Consider the following 15353-nt stretch of genomic DNA (forward strand, 5'->3'; position numbering starts at 1 on the left):
ACCTACTGTACTCCACCACACTAAAGACTGCAGACGTGTTCCTGCAGCTCCATCTCCATCATCCATTCAGCTTTATGTCATACAATCAAGCCCGACCTAATTCACACCTTTGTAAGAATATATACACAAGTGTTCAAACACTGACATAGATAAAGATTGGTGTGTTTAATCTGACAAAAATCCCGTCCAGACAGGAGCTCAGTGACTGGGGTGACAAGTGATCCCATAATAGACAGCCCAAGGTCCCAGGGATCAAACATTCAAGTTCATATGAAGAAAGAAGATTCCATGAGAGAAAATGTGATTTACACTGAAACTGCAATAACTACAAGGCTGTCAACAGAGTTCCTCAGATTTATAGTCTGGAAATAAAACTGTCCAGTCCACTTCTGTTGCTACATATACTTAGTTTAATTGACACACCGCCTGGTGACTTTGTTTTTATAAGGAAAATCTTTGTTCTACCGTACATTCCCAACAAAGTTTGTTTGGATGTTACTACCTATAATGTCACAACTTATATCAATTAACAAGAAAGTTGTAATTTCTACTGATGTTGATCGCTGTCTCATTAAAAACATGCATTACAACAAGATCTAGTCTTAAGCACCGTTCATAACAACTGTTCCAAAAGTGCACTGAAAGCAGCCAATGCTTCTTTAGTGAGGACCAGATGGTTTCTGTCCTCACGCTGTTATGTGCCCACGGTCTCTTAATTTTATACAGACACATGCACCAATCTAACCAAAGCAAAGCCTAATCCAAGGCTTAACAGAGTGAGACAGCGTGGCATTCACAAGCAGGGATAAATAGAACTATTACATAGCCGGCTCCAGAGTCTCAACACATGCTTCGGGCAAAATGCAGGCTGTTTATGACCTCCCAGTGTCAACACCCCGGCCTTGGTGTCAGTGGCTGACATAGATTTCCTTGGATGATGCCTACTGTCTCACATCAGAAATGAGAAGCAGGTGGTCAGCTGGCCCGCACAACACACAGTGGGTTCTACCACCACGACTTGGCCAGAGCACCAAAGAAAGTAACAGTTCAAGAAACTGAGTCAGTGATGAGTGCTGAAAAGAGGTGAGGGGGAGCAGTGCCTGGATTGTAACTTGAACTAAAACCAGAGGCAGAATGTTTGGCTTTTTCTCAGTGTACATTTTGCCTCTTTTGAAGTCTAAATCTGCTGTGGTGAAAAGGCAAGGCTGACACATCCTTTGTCCTCACAACGCACTTTGTTTTATATCTTAAGAAATAGTGACAGGATTAATAGTGACAGGAAGTTGTTTGTTACGAGCAGTCCAAGGAAGCCAGGTTTGCAAACTGTTTTTAGCAACTGTAAACAAAATACTGAAATATGATTACCTTTTTAGGTTGAAATCACAGAAAAGTCTTCTGTTTATTTTCCTGGGAGTGTAATATTCGCTCACATTCACGCTTTCCTTCCTTACCTGTAGTACCAACTCCCCTTAAGTTAGTCTCTTAGCGCCACATTTACTAAATGGGGCAAAAGAGCAGTGAGTGCAATCCCCAAATAGCGCTCATACATGTGGTTAGATTTACAGCTGAAAACGTTTTCTGAACTCAAGTGGTATCACTTAATTTCAATATAAAGCGCAAAAATTAAGACAAGTAAATTATGTGTCACAGACATTAGCAAATCAGTTTATGTGCTAGATTTAAATATTCTCCTCGATGTATTTTGCACCTTAAGAGAAGAACTCCCATTAACATATAAGCAATACGTTCCATCACAAAAGTTTCAGAGTGCCCAGCTCCACCACACAATCTGAAATATTCACTGTGCTTTCTTTGAAAATACTGAGAATCCTTTCTCTTTTTCTGTTACATCAAAACTCAGTTCGTGCTGGTTTTTGAGGCTCGTAGCAATCTGATGAGAGTTGTAGCGTAAAAACGCCACAGGAGTAAAGTTGCCAAAATGTGGGTTAAAGTTGCTGCCATGCTGCAATCAATAACAGTGTTGTAATTTGTCCAAGGTGAAGCCCTGATTTTATCAACAAGCACTACTGACTTAAAAAAAACCCACTAATTCTGAGTGAAAAGAAAGCAGTTTGTACATTTTTTTAAAAACTGAGATTTATTTATCTGACAGAGCAGCTGTTCTCATGCAGTATGTTGGCCTCCAGTGCAGGTGCATAACATAATATAGATACTGAAAGACTGGTCAATGTACAAACTGACAAACACCAGAAAAATTACATGCAGCAGGATTAAACGCACATGGCAAAGGATTCAGACACGAGGGATAGACTATAAGTCTACTGAAGTCTTGCGAAACATCTTCACGACCAAAGCTCACGACAGCTACCTTTAACTTATGACTCTGAGGTAAAACGAAAGAGGTCAGCATTCCTTCTTCTTTACTGTTCCTATTTGTTCTAAATCATACTCGAATCTCACACAGGAAAGAAAAAAAAGTGCCATTTTGAAATGTGAAATCTCATGATACGAATCTAATAAAGAAGGCAGGTTAATAACGATAGTAATTTGCTTAAACCCACACAAATCAGAATGACTAGTGCGTGTCTTTGATGCCGCGTCAGGCAGAGGTTGCGAGGGAAGGAACCTGGCTGAACACAGAAGCTTGGCTGACTCTCTCGACGCATAATGTTTCTGGCAGAAGACTGTGGATAAATCTGTCTCACGAGACGAGAGAAGGAAAAGTGTTTTTGAGAAAGAGAAGAGCAAGACGTGCGTTCCCAAAGAGGACGTGAAAGAGAGAGGATGAAAGTCCTGATTATAACATCTCTGTTTCCAATCTATCACTTAGATGTGTGAAAACCAAAGAACCCGTGTGAAAACAAACGTGAGCGCTGCCTCTAACAAACAACAACAGGCTTGTGTGAAAACATCTTAGCAAGAGGAAGGACTGTGTTACACCTCTGGCAGGCCCCTTCTCCCGGGAAATCTAACAGCAAAGCTTCTGTGTGTGTGTGCCTGCATGTTTGCGTGTCTGTGAGCATGTGGGGGGGCTAGAAACTAAATATCTTCCGCTCACCATTCTCTATGGACTCCTCCAAAACAGCAACAAGCACACGTACAAAAACTAGAGTTACTTAGACTGCAACGAGCGGAACGAATAGACAATGATGGCAACAAGACGATGGTCAGAGACAAGAAGAACAATAAGGGGTTAACTCTGCTTTACTTCAGATGTTCACTGTTTATTTGTGACAGATGCCAGGTTGCTCAGTTGCAGTTCATTAAGAACTCAAAGGCTGAGATTTTGGGGGTTTTGAGCCCAATTTGATTATGTCCAGTTTATTTATTTGTGTAGAAGTCCTTATCTCCAACAATTCATATCTCTAAGTTATTTTGAATTATTTAAATGCAATTTAAGTAATAAATACTGCTTAGATGGATTTTAAAGGAATCCACATTTTAGCAAATAGAGTTATTCACCTTCTGGTAGGCTACCGCTAAGATCACACATGCTGCCTTTGTATCTCCGCAGTAATTTATAGGTTGCAGCAAGTGTCTGGTTTGCTTAGTAAAAAGACTGGAAGGGAGTGAAAGGTTGGTCCCTGTCAAATGTTCACTGTCCTTTCTCTGAGCAGTGATCTGGCAAACAGCTGTTCAGCTGAAAGAGACCTTGTACAGGAAACTGTTTGTACATGTAAGTATATGCTAACCATCAGCTGGCTGCCTCATGTTATACCGTGCAAGAAGCACGCTGATAACAGAGTGACATGCAAGTTCACATTGGCTTCTAAACTGGAAATATCCCTATTTCCAAACTATCCAACCTTAAAGAATACTCAACAAACATATCAATTAATCCAATGCATTAAAGAAATGTTCAACCATGGGGAAATATTGGTAGATGAAACCAAATTTCTATTTCTCTAGATTTTTTGTTTTAGTTTTTCTGTCATATAAAATAAGGACTGAAGACAGTCTCATTAATGAGCAGTTTTTATAGAGAGGAAGCTCAGCTGGGTTAGCCACAGCACTCCAGGCTCTTGCCTTCAAAGAAAAAACATTTCTCCAAAAAAACCCCACTTCTTCCACCTTTAACTAGCCAAAGCCCCCACAGAGCAGCCCCATCCAATCACAGCTACAATACAGGCTCATTCTGCTTTAGCAGAATGAACACATAAAGTCTGAACTGGACCCTGAATATACATACAGTAAGTGTGTTTGCTGGCTCCCAAACATATGTTTGGCTATTTTGAATTACCTGCATACTTCAGTTACTTATTTTCAATTGAATAAATTGGCAAAATCTTTAGTTTTCATCTTCTGGGATGCTGAATACTCACCATACTGACATCGCGTGCCTTTGAAGCCCAGTGGACAATGACATATTTGGTCTCCAGTCTCAGCACATCTCCCTCCATTGAAGCACATATTGGCACTGCAAACTCCTGAAGGTATCACATAGCATAACGCTGCTGATATATCCAAGTTATATGTGCACTTCTGCATATACAGGCAAATCTGTCTGTGTGTATTTGTCTTGACCAGCAGTGGGCAATTAATTTTCCGATGGGGCCACATGAGAAACTGAGACTGTTGAGTTCAGCTTATTGGTGCAGCACTCCACAACAGTCCTAGTTTCTCATGTGGCTTCTTGGGGAAATTAATTGCCCATTGCTGGTTTAGACAACAGGCTGTTTCCGGGTTCAGTTATTGTTTCAAGTGCAACTTCACAGCAGTATCGAAAGTAGCTCCATCTGATACAGATGTAAGTGAAATGGAATTACTCACTGTGCAGACAACCTCTCTCTTCACCCTTCTGAATCCAGCCAGGGCAGCACCTGTAGACTGTGTGCAAATCCACACTGTACGCTTGCCTGTAAACTGTGTAGTACGCTGTCCTGAGGAGGGGAGATTTCACAGTTTTCAGGTCATTACATTATAAGGTGTTGAGTTTATAAAAGATTTTTAACACATCATTAAACAATTTTTTTCTTTTTAGATGCAAAAGCCAATTGGCTTAATAACTGTAGTAATACTAATTAGTGAATCAGGAGAATGAACATTACAACTCTCAGCCACAGCTCATGTGAACAGAAGTCATCCCCAGCAATTATCGGGGAGGTCGCCACTGGCAAACCGAATTTTAAAAGTCTGCATTTACCTCCTCTCAACACCCATACACCATTTGTGGCTTGTGCATCCCTGCTTCCACACCTTCACCATGCGGGTAAAAGCCTGGACGCAAGGTTGACGCCTCCCTACCATGGACATCTCCTGGTCAGCACAAACATTTGGCCTGGGCATGAAAAACACATAGCTTCTATTACAAAATGGCAAAAACTGGGGGAAAAAATCTGTTTTTCAGATGACTTTCAGTAAACAGTGATTTATTGGTATTTTTCTGTCTATTTGTTGGTAGGTGACTGTGTTGAGGGGTAGACAACAGTTATTTTAATTGTGATGTAAGCCTGCTGCAAAGCTGATACCATACTGTAATTAGTAGTATACATGTAATATATATACATGTTCTACATGTTCATATGATTTACTATTAGACATTATCACAGTCTACTGCCTTTACCACTAGATAAACAACCACATTTTAATTGTTACAATGTAAATCTACAAAATAAAGTGCAAGTGTATTGTTTTGAACTGATGTGAAAAAGCCTCAAATCTTAAACTGTGTAAGCTTCTATTTAAGGAGCCTGCATCTGTTTATGTTGTGAGTGCAGGTAAACTATCCATAGGTGTCCTCCTCCTCAAACCATCTGGCTTCAATATAGGGCAACCTGAAGTTAATTAGAGGAAATATTCTTCTTCTCTGGAAATGAAAGCCGGTTCCTTCAATCATGTCCTCCACAGTCTATTTAAATTCAAAACCCTCAAGTACAGTCCAAAGAAAAGCGCATTCCTTTGGAAGTTATTATGCAGATGCACGTTACATCCGCGCTACAAAAACAGCGGACACGCATGCACGAGGGGACCCGAAAGAGAGACTCCTAGTGGTCATTGAGCAGAAAAACACAGAGATCAGCTAAAGTGAGAATTATAAATGGTGAAATCAAAAGTTCAACAGAGTTTAAACTCAGAATCTCTCTTTTAAAAATCCAGTCTAACGCACGCTGCTTCTGTCATATTTAAAAGCATCAAATCTTTCTCATTCACCTAATCATTTATTCAAGTGTGTGCTCAAAGTGCAAACGGAAAGCAGTGGAAACGATGTAAAAAACAAAAAACAAACAAACAAAAGAACAAACAAACCCAAAACACGTTACTTACATGCCAAGCTGCAGCTCCAAAGATGACGCGATATTCATAGTGCCAAATATTATTACGCACAAAATAAAAATATGTGGGAACATAATTTCAGCCAGTTACAACCACGGTCAGAAGTACTCAATCGGCGCAGCCTCTGTGCCTGTTAAATGAAGAGCATCCTGACATTTATGAAAGTCCTCCTTTAAACATGACTCACGACTTTTGTTTATCCTGCAATGGTATCCCTGATATCCCGTTTACTTGTTACGCAGAGGGGCAACTGTCTCATGTCAAAGGCTGCCTTTGAATGGCTCCGAGGAAAGGCACCACCCACAGTGACTGTGGGGCCATCTCTCCAAACCTCCGGCAACACTGACATGTGCACTCATCAGTAATACAACCAGCTTTGCTTATAAGACAAAATATGTAGTTTCATCAAAACGCTATATCGACAAATGCTCTTAAATTATTCGGATGTTTTTAAATGGTTCGATGTGCATATAAAATAAAAATAAAAACTGATTTAATTTTGTAAAAATTACACTTCCAAATCTGAATTTAAAATGATATCTAAGGAAAATGTAGTTTAGGGTGTACTTTCAACAGTTTTATATATATTAAGCTCTACTGAATACAATAAAGCAGATCAATAAACATTCAGTGTAGATAAATTATGTTATTGCATTTCGTAAAGTTGAATTCTTTGCCAAATTAAATAAGCCACAATAAAAATAAAAAAAAATAGATAAAACACCTACTATGGTGACCTACAGTCATTTCTGAAAGCATGTAGAATATTTAAATACAGGCTATTTAAATGGTAAGCTACAATAAACTAACAAGTAAGACAAATTATATTATTTTAGGCTGTACTGTTTGCACATATGTCCAGAATATAAATTAAATTTGAACAAGTTTTTTCTCTGCTTTTAATTTCAGCGCTTGGTACTAATGACATAACTTCCCCCAGAATTACGCCACTTCCTGTTTAGCGTGCAGACAGAGGAAGAAGCAGGAAGAGAGGAAGGTCCTCTCTCACAACATAGAGATGCTTAACAGCTAATTCACCTGTAATACCTAAAACACTTGAAACTGAGCTTTACCTTTCCGACTGCAGGTTCGTTCCGTCAAAAAATTTCTGAATAAGTTCTTCGACGAAACAACGGCCCGTGGCAACAGACTAAACGGTAAGAAATATGGCTAACGTGCTAGCTTGAAATGGCGCTAAGCTAAAGTGTTTTCTGTCAATTTCATTTCCCGAAGCTAACCTGTTTGCTGGAATGCAACGTATTTCCGCAAATGTTTGTGGATAACAGTTTCTGAATGTTGTTATATGGCTAATGTATTAGATATTTCTTATGCTAGTTCAGTTGGATAATCATTTCTTGGCATCTTGTGAGCATTAAGGGCTTTAAAATAAACACTCTGTAATGAGACCAGCAGTTCTTTAATGTTAAAATCAATGTTGTTTGCTTTGAGGTCAATGTTCGACTTTTGCGTGACTCTGAAAAAATCAGAATACACCATGTGATAACTTATGATAACATCACAAGCCTGTTCTATCTTTAATCCCCTCTCCATTACTCTGTTAGCACCACCACGATAAGTATCACTGTGTCCCTAGAGGAGATATTCTGGTTTTGTGAGCTAGGTTTAGCAGCTGAAGCAGCACACTGCATAACAATAGCTATTCAGTGTGTGGCTGAAGTAAAACTATTTTAGCTCAAAGGCTTATGGTATCAGCATGTTCTCTTTCTTTTGGGATTTTTTTCTGTTTAACTAACAGTTAATTCTGTGTTGATGAACAGCCAAATGAACGGAGCAACATTCCCCTCTCCAACGGCTGATATAGCTGAAATTAACCGTATCCACTATGAGCTGGAGTACACCGAGGGAATAAGCCAAAGGATGCGCATCCCAGAGATGCTCAAAGTGGCTCCAACAGCCCATGAGGACCCTAATTTGGGGTCGCAGGAGGTCCTGCACAGTGTTATAATGCAAGTCCCAGAGAGAATTGTGGTTGCTGGTTAGTATACTGTATGTTTTCTGTCCTTTATGTCACACTATGTCTGCACATCACTGGTGACTCACCATTATGGTAGTTCCTCACAGTCTTTTACAGATAATAGAACTCCTTCTATCAGTGCCTCAGGACTTTGCTCCTAGATGCCGTTTCACTGCCAACTATTTCACTTTTAATGTAACAATTACAAACCATCTTGTGATGTGATCACACTAGCTGCGATATCTTTGATATCTTAAGACATACCCAGCTCTAGAAATAGTCTCAGTTAACACAGCCATACATGAGGAGTTATGAATATTTAAAAAAGAAAAAGAATGAAAAGGGGTGTAAAGTGGGAGGCAGGAACTACTACAGCAGGTGTCTCTGTGTTTCACTTCACCACAGAGAACCACATGAACGTTTTACATAATGTGACATCAGTACCACTGCTCACATTATTTCCACTGAGTTGCACTACACATGAGCAGTTTGCCCCCTGCATTGAGTAAAGCACAGTTCAAGCACACCATTCAGGAAGCACTGGTGTGCTGTGGTCAAAGTTCAGCATTGTTGAACTATGACCACAGCACAGTGATGTGCATTCACACAAGGAAAACAAAGCTTGACATTCAAATGCAAAAGAAAAAAAATGAGCGCAAAAACCACTGCAACACAAATTTTAAGCTCAACTTAGCTGTTACTTACTGCTTTTTTGTGAAGGGGCTGACATGCATACAGGTAGGATGGCTGAGGGGATATTTGTTTTGTTTTTTCCACTATAGGTGTGAACTAATTGATTATAATTCATTCAATTTTATATTAAAAGCACAGCATACTGTTAATACTGTTAAAGTGTTAGAAGTGATAGGTTAGTTTCACAGTACATTTCATTTGTCAGGAGGCAGTGATGACACCCAATTCCCCAGACCCAGAGACTTGGACCTCATCCAGTCAACACCACTGGAAACATTATCACTTAAAACTCCACCCAGAGTCCTCACCCTCAATGAGCGACCCCTGGACTTCATGGAAGACGATCAGCGGGCGGCTCCAGACAGTGAGGAAGTGGTAAGTGATAAATCAGTATTCTTTTTTATTACAGAGAACACTGTGTACAATTCACCCATTGATTAAGATAATGTCCTTAGTGTAACTCATAACCTGAAAATCAGTTGTCAATGCTATTCCTTGTAGTTGCGGCCCCAGGGACGTTTACGGAGGGAGCGTTCAGCCAGCGAGAATGCGGCTGTCCGTCATAACACTCAACTGATGCGCAACGATTCAGCGTGAGTATGGGTCCATTAACTGGGTACCAGCTATTACGTCTTTGTGCATGTAAAGCATGCAGCATCTTTCTTTTGGTTTCATACTTGCATTGTAAGCCACTGTGTCAGGAGCTTTTGCTGCTCTCAGTGTTGATGCAGAAACTTTTTAATACATTAACAACATGTTTTTATTGGTAGATTATTTCCAAATTGTGAAATCTTTAAAGATTAATTGATTAGTTTAAATAAATTACAAATTTGAACACTGTTATCCCCTCTACGCAGAAGGACAGGAAGAGCTGGGGAAGCACTGACAGGAACTAGTGAAGCAGACTGTTTTTAATACAAAGCGATTCAAATTTGAAGCTTTAGTAGCTTCATGTATTTGTTTGAAGGCCTGGTGTAAACTACAAGTGCTTGGCAACTTTATTATTTTGATATAAATTATTAGGCTTAATATTTGAGAAAAATATTACACAGTTCATGGACAAAAAAAACCAAAAAAAAAAAAAAAACACCTTTTCATGTCCTGATCACTTTCTGCAACACAGCACACTGGTACTGTTAACAAGGTTCCTTGTCTGGCCTGAATGGTGAACAAGAAAATAGTCACTTAATCAAACATAAAATCAGCTCCTTTTGCATTCCTGTTTCTTGCCAGATGTGTTAGAACACGGTGTGGTCGGCAAGTTCAGTCTTTGGCTGCTGCTTTTTGCCTATTCACTTTCACTCTGATATTAGTTTTGCACAGTCAGTGGAGGACAGTTTCCTTTCCTTATTTCTATCCCTTTCCTTCCTCCTTCTCTTGTACTTTCTCTTGTCTTGTTCTTCCCTTCCCTACTGAATTTGCTGCTCTTAATGGTGGGCACTGAGCAGTGCAACCCCTTCCCCCCCAGCCATTGCTCACCCATGCCCCCCTCTCACCGAGGCTGAAGAACACAACCTCTACAGCGCTAGTGGTGTCTTATCTTTCATCCAGTCCACTACACGTCGGGCCTACCAGCACGTCCTGGAGGTCTTGGATGAGAACCCTCGCAGGTGACCTCCCAATCATCTGGTCTTTTTTTTTTTTTGCTTAAAGGCTTTGAAAAAAGAATTGCCCGAATAGGTATTGGTTTAAAAAGGCCGTAAAGTATGCAACAGCTATTTTCATGATAGATGGCATTAAATGTACTTTCATTTCTGCCCATAAGCACCATTTGTTTTGGAATGGGAGAGGATCATGTGGTACAGGCTGTGTAGTCTCAAGCATCTTGTGACCATTTTTAACCTTTAACTGTATTAATAACACATGTATTAATCCCAGAAAATGTAGAAAAGGTTTCTAAGTTCCTTGATTAGTTGAAGAATAAAAAACTGAAGCTCTGAACTGCCACTTCCACCAGTGGTTGAATCAAGTTGTTTGAGTTGCACTTTGACTGGGGTTGGGTGATATGTAAAGAATTGTACATCGTCAGTCCAATAATTGATGATGGCCGATATATTCGCGCATGCGCAGACTTTTTGACGGGCGGAGCAATATAATCATGCACGGACTGATTTGCGCGTTTACATCATAGAAGTCCAAACATGGATGAACTAATTTCCAAAAAAATTAGGGCTGTCCGAACAAGCAAAGTACTCAAACACGACTAACTTGCATGAGCATGTACATGTCCACCATCCGGCTGAGTATGCTAGGCTATCACCAGCTTCTGCAGCTCCATCAACAAGCATTTGGGCGCACTCTGAGGAAGGTGCATTTGCTCGCAGATGAAAGAGGGTGCTATTTTTTTTCCTGTTGACTGCTTCTATTAGCTCCATCATTATTAGCAAACTTACTCATGGGCGAATAAATAAATAAATTGCCCTTGTAAAAACGATCGCCAATGGGCTGTCTATCGTCGATAGTCGATATATTCGTCCAATTGCCCAACCCTAACTTTGGCTTCTCAAACACCATAAACGTTTGCTTTGTAAGAAAGGGAATAATTCACATTGAGGAATTTGTTTTATCGTCATTTGAATCTTCAGAGATGCAGAGATGGTGTATTAAAGAGAAAGTGAAGTAGTGCTGACAACTTATTTCACCTTCAGGTTCAACACTTCAGTTACTCCAGGGTTAAGCGCTGTGCAGAGCATATGGATTCATTACTGAACTTTCCAAGGAGTTTTGCAAGTGTTTGACCTTTTAATTGTTTATCTTTTTAAGGAAAGAAAAAGGTGAAAATGGATCTTCTAAATATTGCTCACAAATTCATATTTTCTGTATGCTTAAAAAAGGTATTTTTAGAGCACTTACCCACATTCTTTGCCCCCTTTGAAGACTAAAGTGATGAAGTTGTGACTTGTTTTAAGACACTGAAAACCACTTAAGGGAAATAAGAATTTTTAAAAGGAATAGAAAGAATATAAAATTAGAGAAAGTCTAGGTGCATTAAAGACATCCAAGTTTTGTGCATGGATGCAACATTGTTGGTTTCTCTATATCTCTTTCGCCTTTTCCCAACTCTGTCTTTCCCCACCCCTTAGCAAACCATCACTGCGAGGGGGGTCGGCTTCCAGCTCCAACCCCCTGCATGATTCCAGGTAACTTCACCTGGCACTTCATTCTGTTCCTATCTCCTTGTCCTCATCTTTTCCTACCTTGAGTTATCATTAGGGGTCACAAAAATGGACACAAATATCTATAAAAATTACATTGCCATTGTCAAATTGTTCCCTGTTTTTGAATGTGCAGTGTGCTGCTGTGACTTGGTTATTTTGTGACTCTCAAACTAGCCATTTTCTTTTTAAGGCTTGCACTGTCAACATATGAACCCTCTCTGGATGGGACAGGTGATGACATGACTGTGGTCGATGCAACAACACTTCGACGGCAGGTTAGCTCATGATAAAGAAATGAATTCTGTCTTGTGTGTTGCAAGAGGCCAGACTGATAAAACAATTTTTTTTGATTCGTCAATAGCTCATCAAGTTGAACCGGAGACTCCAACATTTGGAGGAAGAGAACAAAGAGCGAACAAAGCGAGAGATGATCCTGTACTCCGTCACCGTCGCTTTCTGGCTCATCAACACTTGGGTGTGGTTGCGACGTTAGAGCTGGCCTGTGTTTCCGCCATCCACATGACAGAACGTATTATCCTTTATCCTATGAGTTAGCTGCTCACTGCACTTAACCCCTGTGTGAGGAGATGTTAGCACGTGCAAGGCCTGTTGCACATAGGCTCAACATTTTGATTTTGTTTATTTAAACATGTACAGTTTTATTTTTGTACTCTTATTTCGTTCCATCTATTCCATTTTCTCGTGTTTTGTTTTTATTCTCAAGTTCTGCTGCCCATTGCTAAGTTGTTGTAAATATTTGTTCATGTCAATCGGACCTCATCCAGAGGCACAGTATATAGTTCACCCAAAAAAAATAAGGAGCTGTAGTGTGGGGACATGCAGCTCCATGGTGGTAATGCTGAATACTTATTGGAGAGAGAGAGAGTAATATGTGACTTGGCTGGCAAATCTAATAAAGTTTAGTAAAACCGTACCAGTCATGTGTTGTCTTGTATTTTTATTGAGACATTAACATAGTTTTTCCTGTAGAGGAGTTAAATGTCTCCCAAGGAAAAAAGCCTAAAATTTACAGGTGTATTTATTTGGGTGGATTTTCTCAAACAAAATAGATACACTTGCTTTTGAAATGGTCAGAAGTAACCAAAATTATACATATCTGTTACAAAAAAGCTAGCATTGTTTTACTCATTGCACTGTATTAAACCACAAAGGACCACAGTTGTCTGGGAAAAACCCTGAATGAAATAAAATTATATAAAATGTTGCTGTAATGAGAATACCGACCAAATCAGTTCTGAATTTCTTCTTTTCACAGTATAACAGCTGACAAGCACACAGACAAAACGGCTATCACAAATATGCTACAGATTGAATTACAGTTTACTATTTTAATTCATATTTCAAATTTAGTGACATCAAGGTATTACTCAAGCTCCTCGATCAAGCAGCGTGGTGGAGAGGAGGTTCGGTTTATTTTTGAGTTTGGCGGGTCGGAAGGTGCACCCTCATCCTCTGGATACACCAGCGATGTAGAATTGCCAGAGACAGCCGGTGATTTTTCGCAGCCACTCATTAGGAACAAAAAGCTTTTAGCTGGAGCGGATGTGGAGATGCTGTCACTCTGAATCCCAGCTGGTGCTTCCTCGTTGCTGTCACCTGATATGACTTCTATTTTTGGTTTAATGGCCTGCTTACAAGAGAACACCGCGTTAAAGTCTTCTGTGTTCACATCTTCTAAATCAGGCAACTCATCAATACGCAATGAGCGACTTGCTGGAGGAAGGTGAATGGTTTCCAGCAGCTCTGCATCTTGTAGCTCTGTAATCCGTGGTCCAGGACCATGTACCGGTACATTGTCATCGGCTTCAGGAAGAGGAGGCTGTTTGTTTTTACTCTGCTCTCTCTCTGCTTCATTTCTCGTGGACTGTTTTTCTTGTTTCTCTTCTTTTTCTGTCTCGAACATGTGCCCTACAGTACTGCCTTGCTCATCTGCTGGGACCTTTTCCCTTCCTTTCTCTTCTCTTACGGTGTGTGGTATCGGAGAATGGTCCTGGGTGTCTTCATCTAACTGCTCTCTCATCAGGAGTTGACCTGCCTGCTCGGTCTCAAGATGTTTACTTGCTGGCTGATTTTCAAGAAGTCCCTGTTTTGACTGTTTCTCTAAGAACGGGTGGGCATCCAGGCTGTCCTGTACAAAAGCTTGTATCTTGTCACCTTGTGAAGAAGTTAAAATCTGGGTACTGTTTTCCTCACAAGTAGTTTCTGGAGTAGAGGAAGCATCAGTTTTCCCTGAAATGAAACAATTATACTGTGTAAACATTCATCCACATTTACTCCTAGTATACACATGATGGTAGTAAAAGCTGAAAGCTGATTACCTTTATCCTGTAACTCTCTGAGTCTGCGTCTTTCCTGGGCCTTCTTCCGAATCATTGCCATTCCATCCAAGCTTTCCTGAATTTTCTTCCTCTCTCGTGTATCCCACTGCTCCCTCTCCTGGCGTTCCCCTTCCAGCCCTCCCACTGCCCACGACTCAGCACACGCCCTGTCTTTAGGAAACACAGGGCGATTGTCAAGAAACGTGAGCTGCTTGAGGCGTACAATCATGTTTTTTCTGTAGTTTGGGATTTTTTTCACGACCTCGTTTCCCATTAGATTCAGTACACGCAGTTCTGGCATGGCCTCAAGCACAGGGAGGATGTCGGGGTTGTGTAACAGGTTGTGAGAGAGGTCTAATACACTAATGTTCAGACACTGACTCAAATGCTCTATGTCACCAATGGTTTCCAGCTTGTTATGGGCAATCTGCAGAGTACTCAGGTCAGGAAGGCAGGAGATGTTCTCTATGATGTGTATGTAGTTGTTGGAGACATTCAGGGTGCAGAGTTTCTTCAGAGGCTCAAGGTTTTCCAGCTTGTATATGAGATTTTGCTGAAGGAACAAGCAGCGCAGATCAGTCTGAGCATCCAGGTTCTCAATGCGTTGGAGCCCATTGCTTTCCAGCCAGAGACATTTCAGACCTGTGTACTCCTCTAAGTTCTCAATGGTGGAGAAACCTTTGAAATGCAGATACAGTGTGTCATTAAGGCATGGTGTTATGTACAGTTTGTTCTGCTTACAGTGGTCTCTTAGGAATTTCTTGGTCATCCGTGGTCCTGAGTGTTTTTCATGTTTCTCCTGAGGTGAACTTTGCAACTCTTTTTTCCCAAGGTCCTCTTGAGCTCCACTGCTGTCGGAACTTTCTCGGGCATCCCCACCTTCGACTTCAGTTGCTACCAACACTTGATCTCCCATCCTTTCTTGATTTTCCGAAGTGGATATCGTCAAAATTT

At 40.5% G+C, this 15353-nt stretch overlaps 3 protein-coding genes across 7 annotated transcripts in view; 1 reads left to right on the forward strand and 2 right to left on the reverse strand.

The window, feature by feature from the left end:
• The window catches only part of megf6 (multiple EGF like domains 6), a 60938-nt gene extending 54422 nt beyond the window's left edge, over window positions 1-6516 (reverse strand). For 2 of the 3 annotated variants that reach the window (XM_039598287.1, XM_039598285.1), the window contains exons 1-4: window positions 6226-6516; window positions 5105-5239; window positions 4732-4841; window positions 4284-4388 (exon numbers count right to left, since the gene is read on the reverse strand). In XM_039598287.1, coding sequence (XP_039454221.1) covers window positions 4284-4388; window positions 4732-4841; window positions 5105-5239; window positions 6226-6308 — 433 coding nt within the window. In that variant the 5' untranslated portion in view covers window positions 6309-6516. The remainder of the gene's footprint in view (window positions 1-4283; window positions 4389-4731; window positions 4842-5104; window positions 5240-6225) is intronic. The other variant, XM_039598286.1, reaches the window with a different exon arrangement.
• A 655-nt stretch (window positions 6517-7171) lies between these two features.
• Window positions 7172-12999, forward strand: mffa (mitochondrial fission factor a). 3 transcript variants are annotated; one of them, XM_031752617.2, is made up of 8 exons: window positions 7172-7391; window positions 8013-8230; window positions 9108-9277; window positions 9404-9495; window positions 10351-10512; window positions 11986-12042; window positions 12251-12335; window positions 12422-12999. In XM_031752617.2, the coding sequence occupies exons 2-8, from the start codon at window positions 8017-8019 to the stop codon at window positions 12551-12553; spliced, it is 912 nt and encodes a 303-aa protein (XP_031608477.1). In that variant the 5' UTR covers window positions 7172-7391; window positions 8013-8016; the 3' UTR covers window positions 12554-12999. The 3 variants fall into 3 exon arrangements, with proteins under 3 accessions (XP_031608477.1, XP_031608475.1, XP_031608476.1); XM_031752615.2 differs by lacking the exon at window positions 10351-10512 and having other exon boundaries at window positions 7174-7391; XM_031752616.2 differs by lacking the exons at window positions 10351-10512; window positions 11986-12042 and having other exon boundaries at window positions 7175-7391.
• Window positions 13000-13145: 146 nt separating this feature from the next.
• On the reverse strand, window positions 13146-15347 carry dnaaf1 (dynein axonemal assembly factor 1). The gene is made up of 2 exons (XM_031752613.2): window positions 14400-15347; window positions 13146-14310 (listed from the first exon to the last, which is right to left on the reverse strand). Exons 1-2 carry the CDS (start codon window positions 15313-15315, stop codon window positions 13445-13447), a joined length of 1782 nt encoding a protein of 593 aa, XP_031608473.1. The 5' UTR covers window positions 15316-15347; the 3' UTR covers window positions 13146-13444.
• Window positions 15348-15353: the final 6 nt, after the last annotated feature.

This window comes from Oreochromis aureus, linkage group 14 (genome assembly GCF_013358895.1).
Source record: "Oreochromis aureus strain Israel breed Guangdong linkage group 14, ZZ_aureus, whole genome shotgun sequence".
Lineage (NCBI taxonomy): Eukaryota > Metazoa > Chordata > Actinopteri > Cichliformes > Cichlidae > Oreochromis > Oreochromis aureus.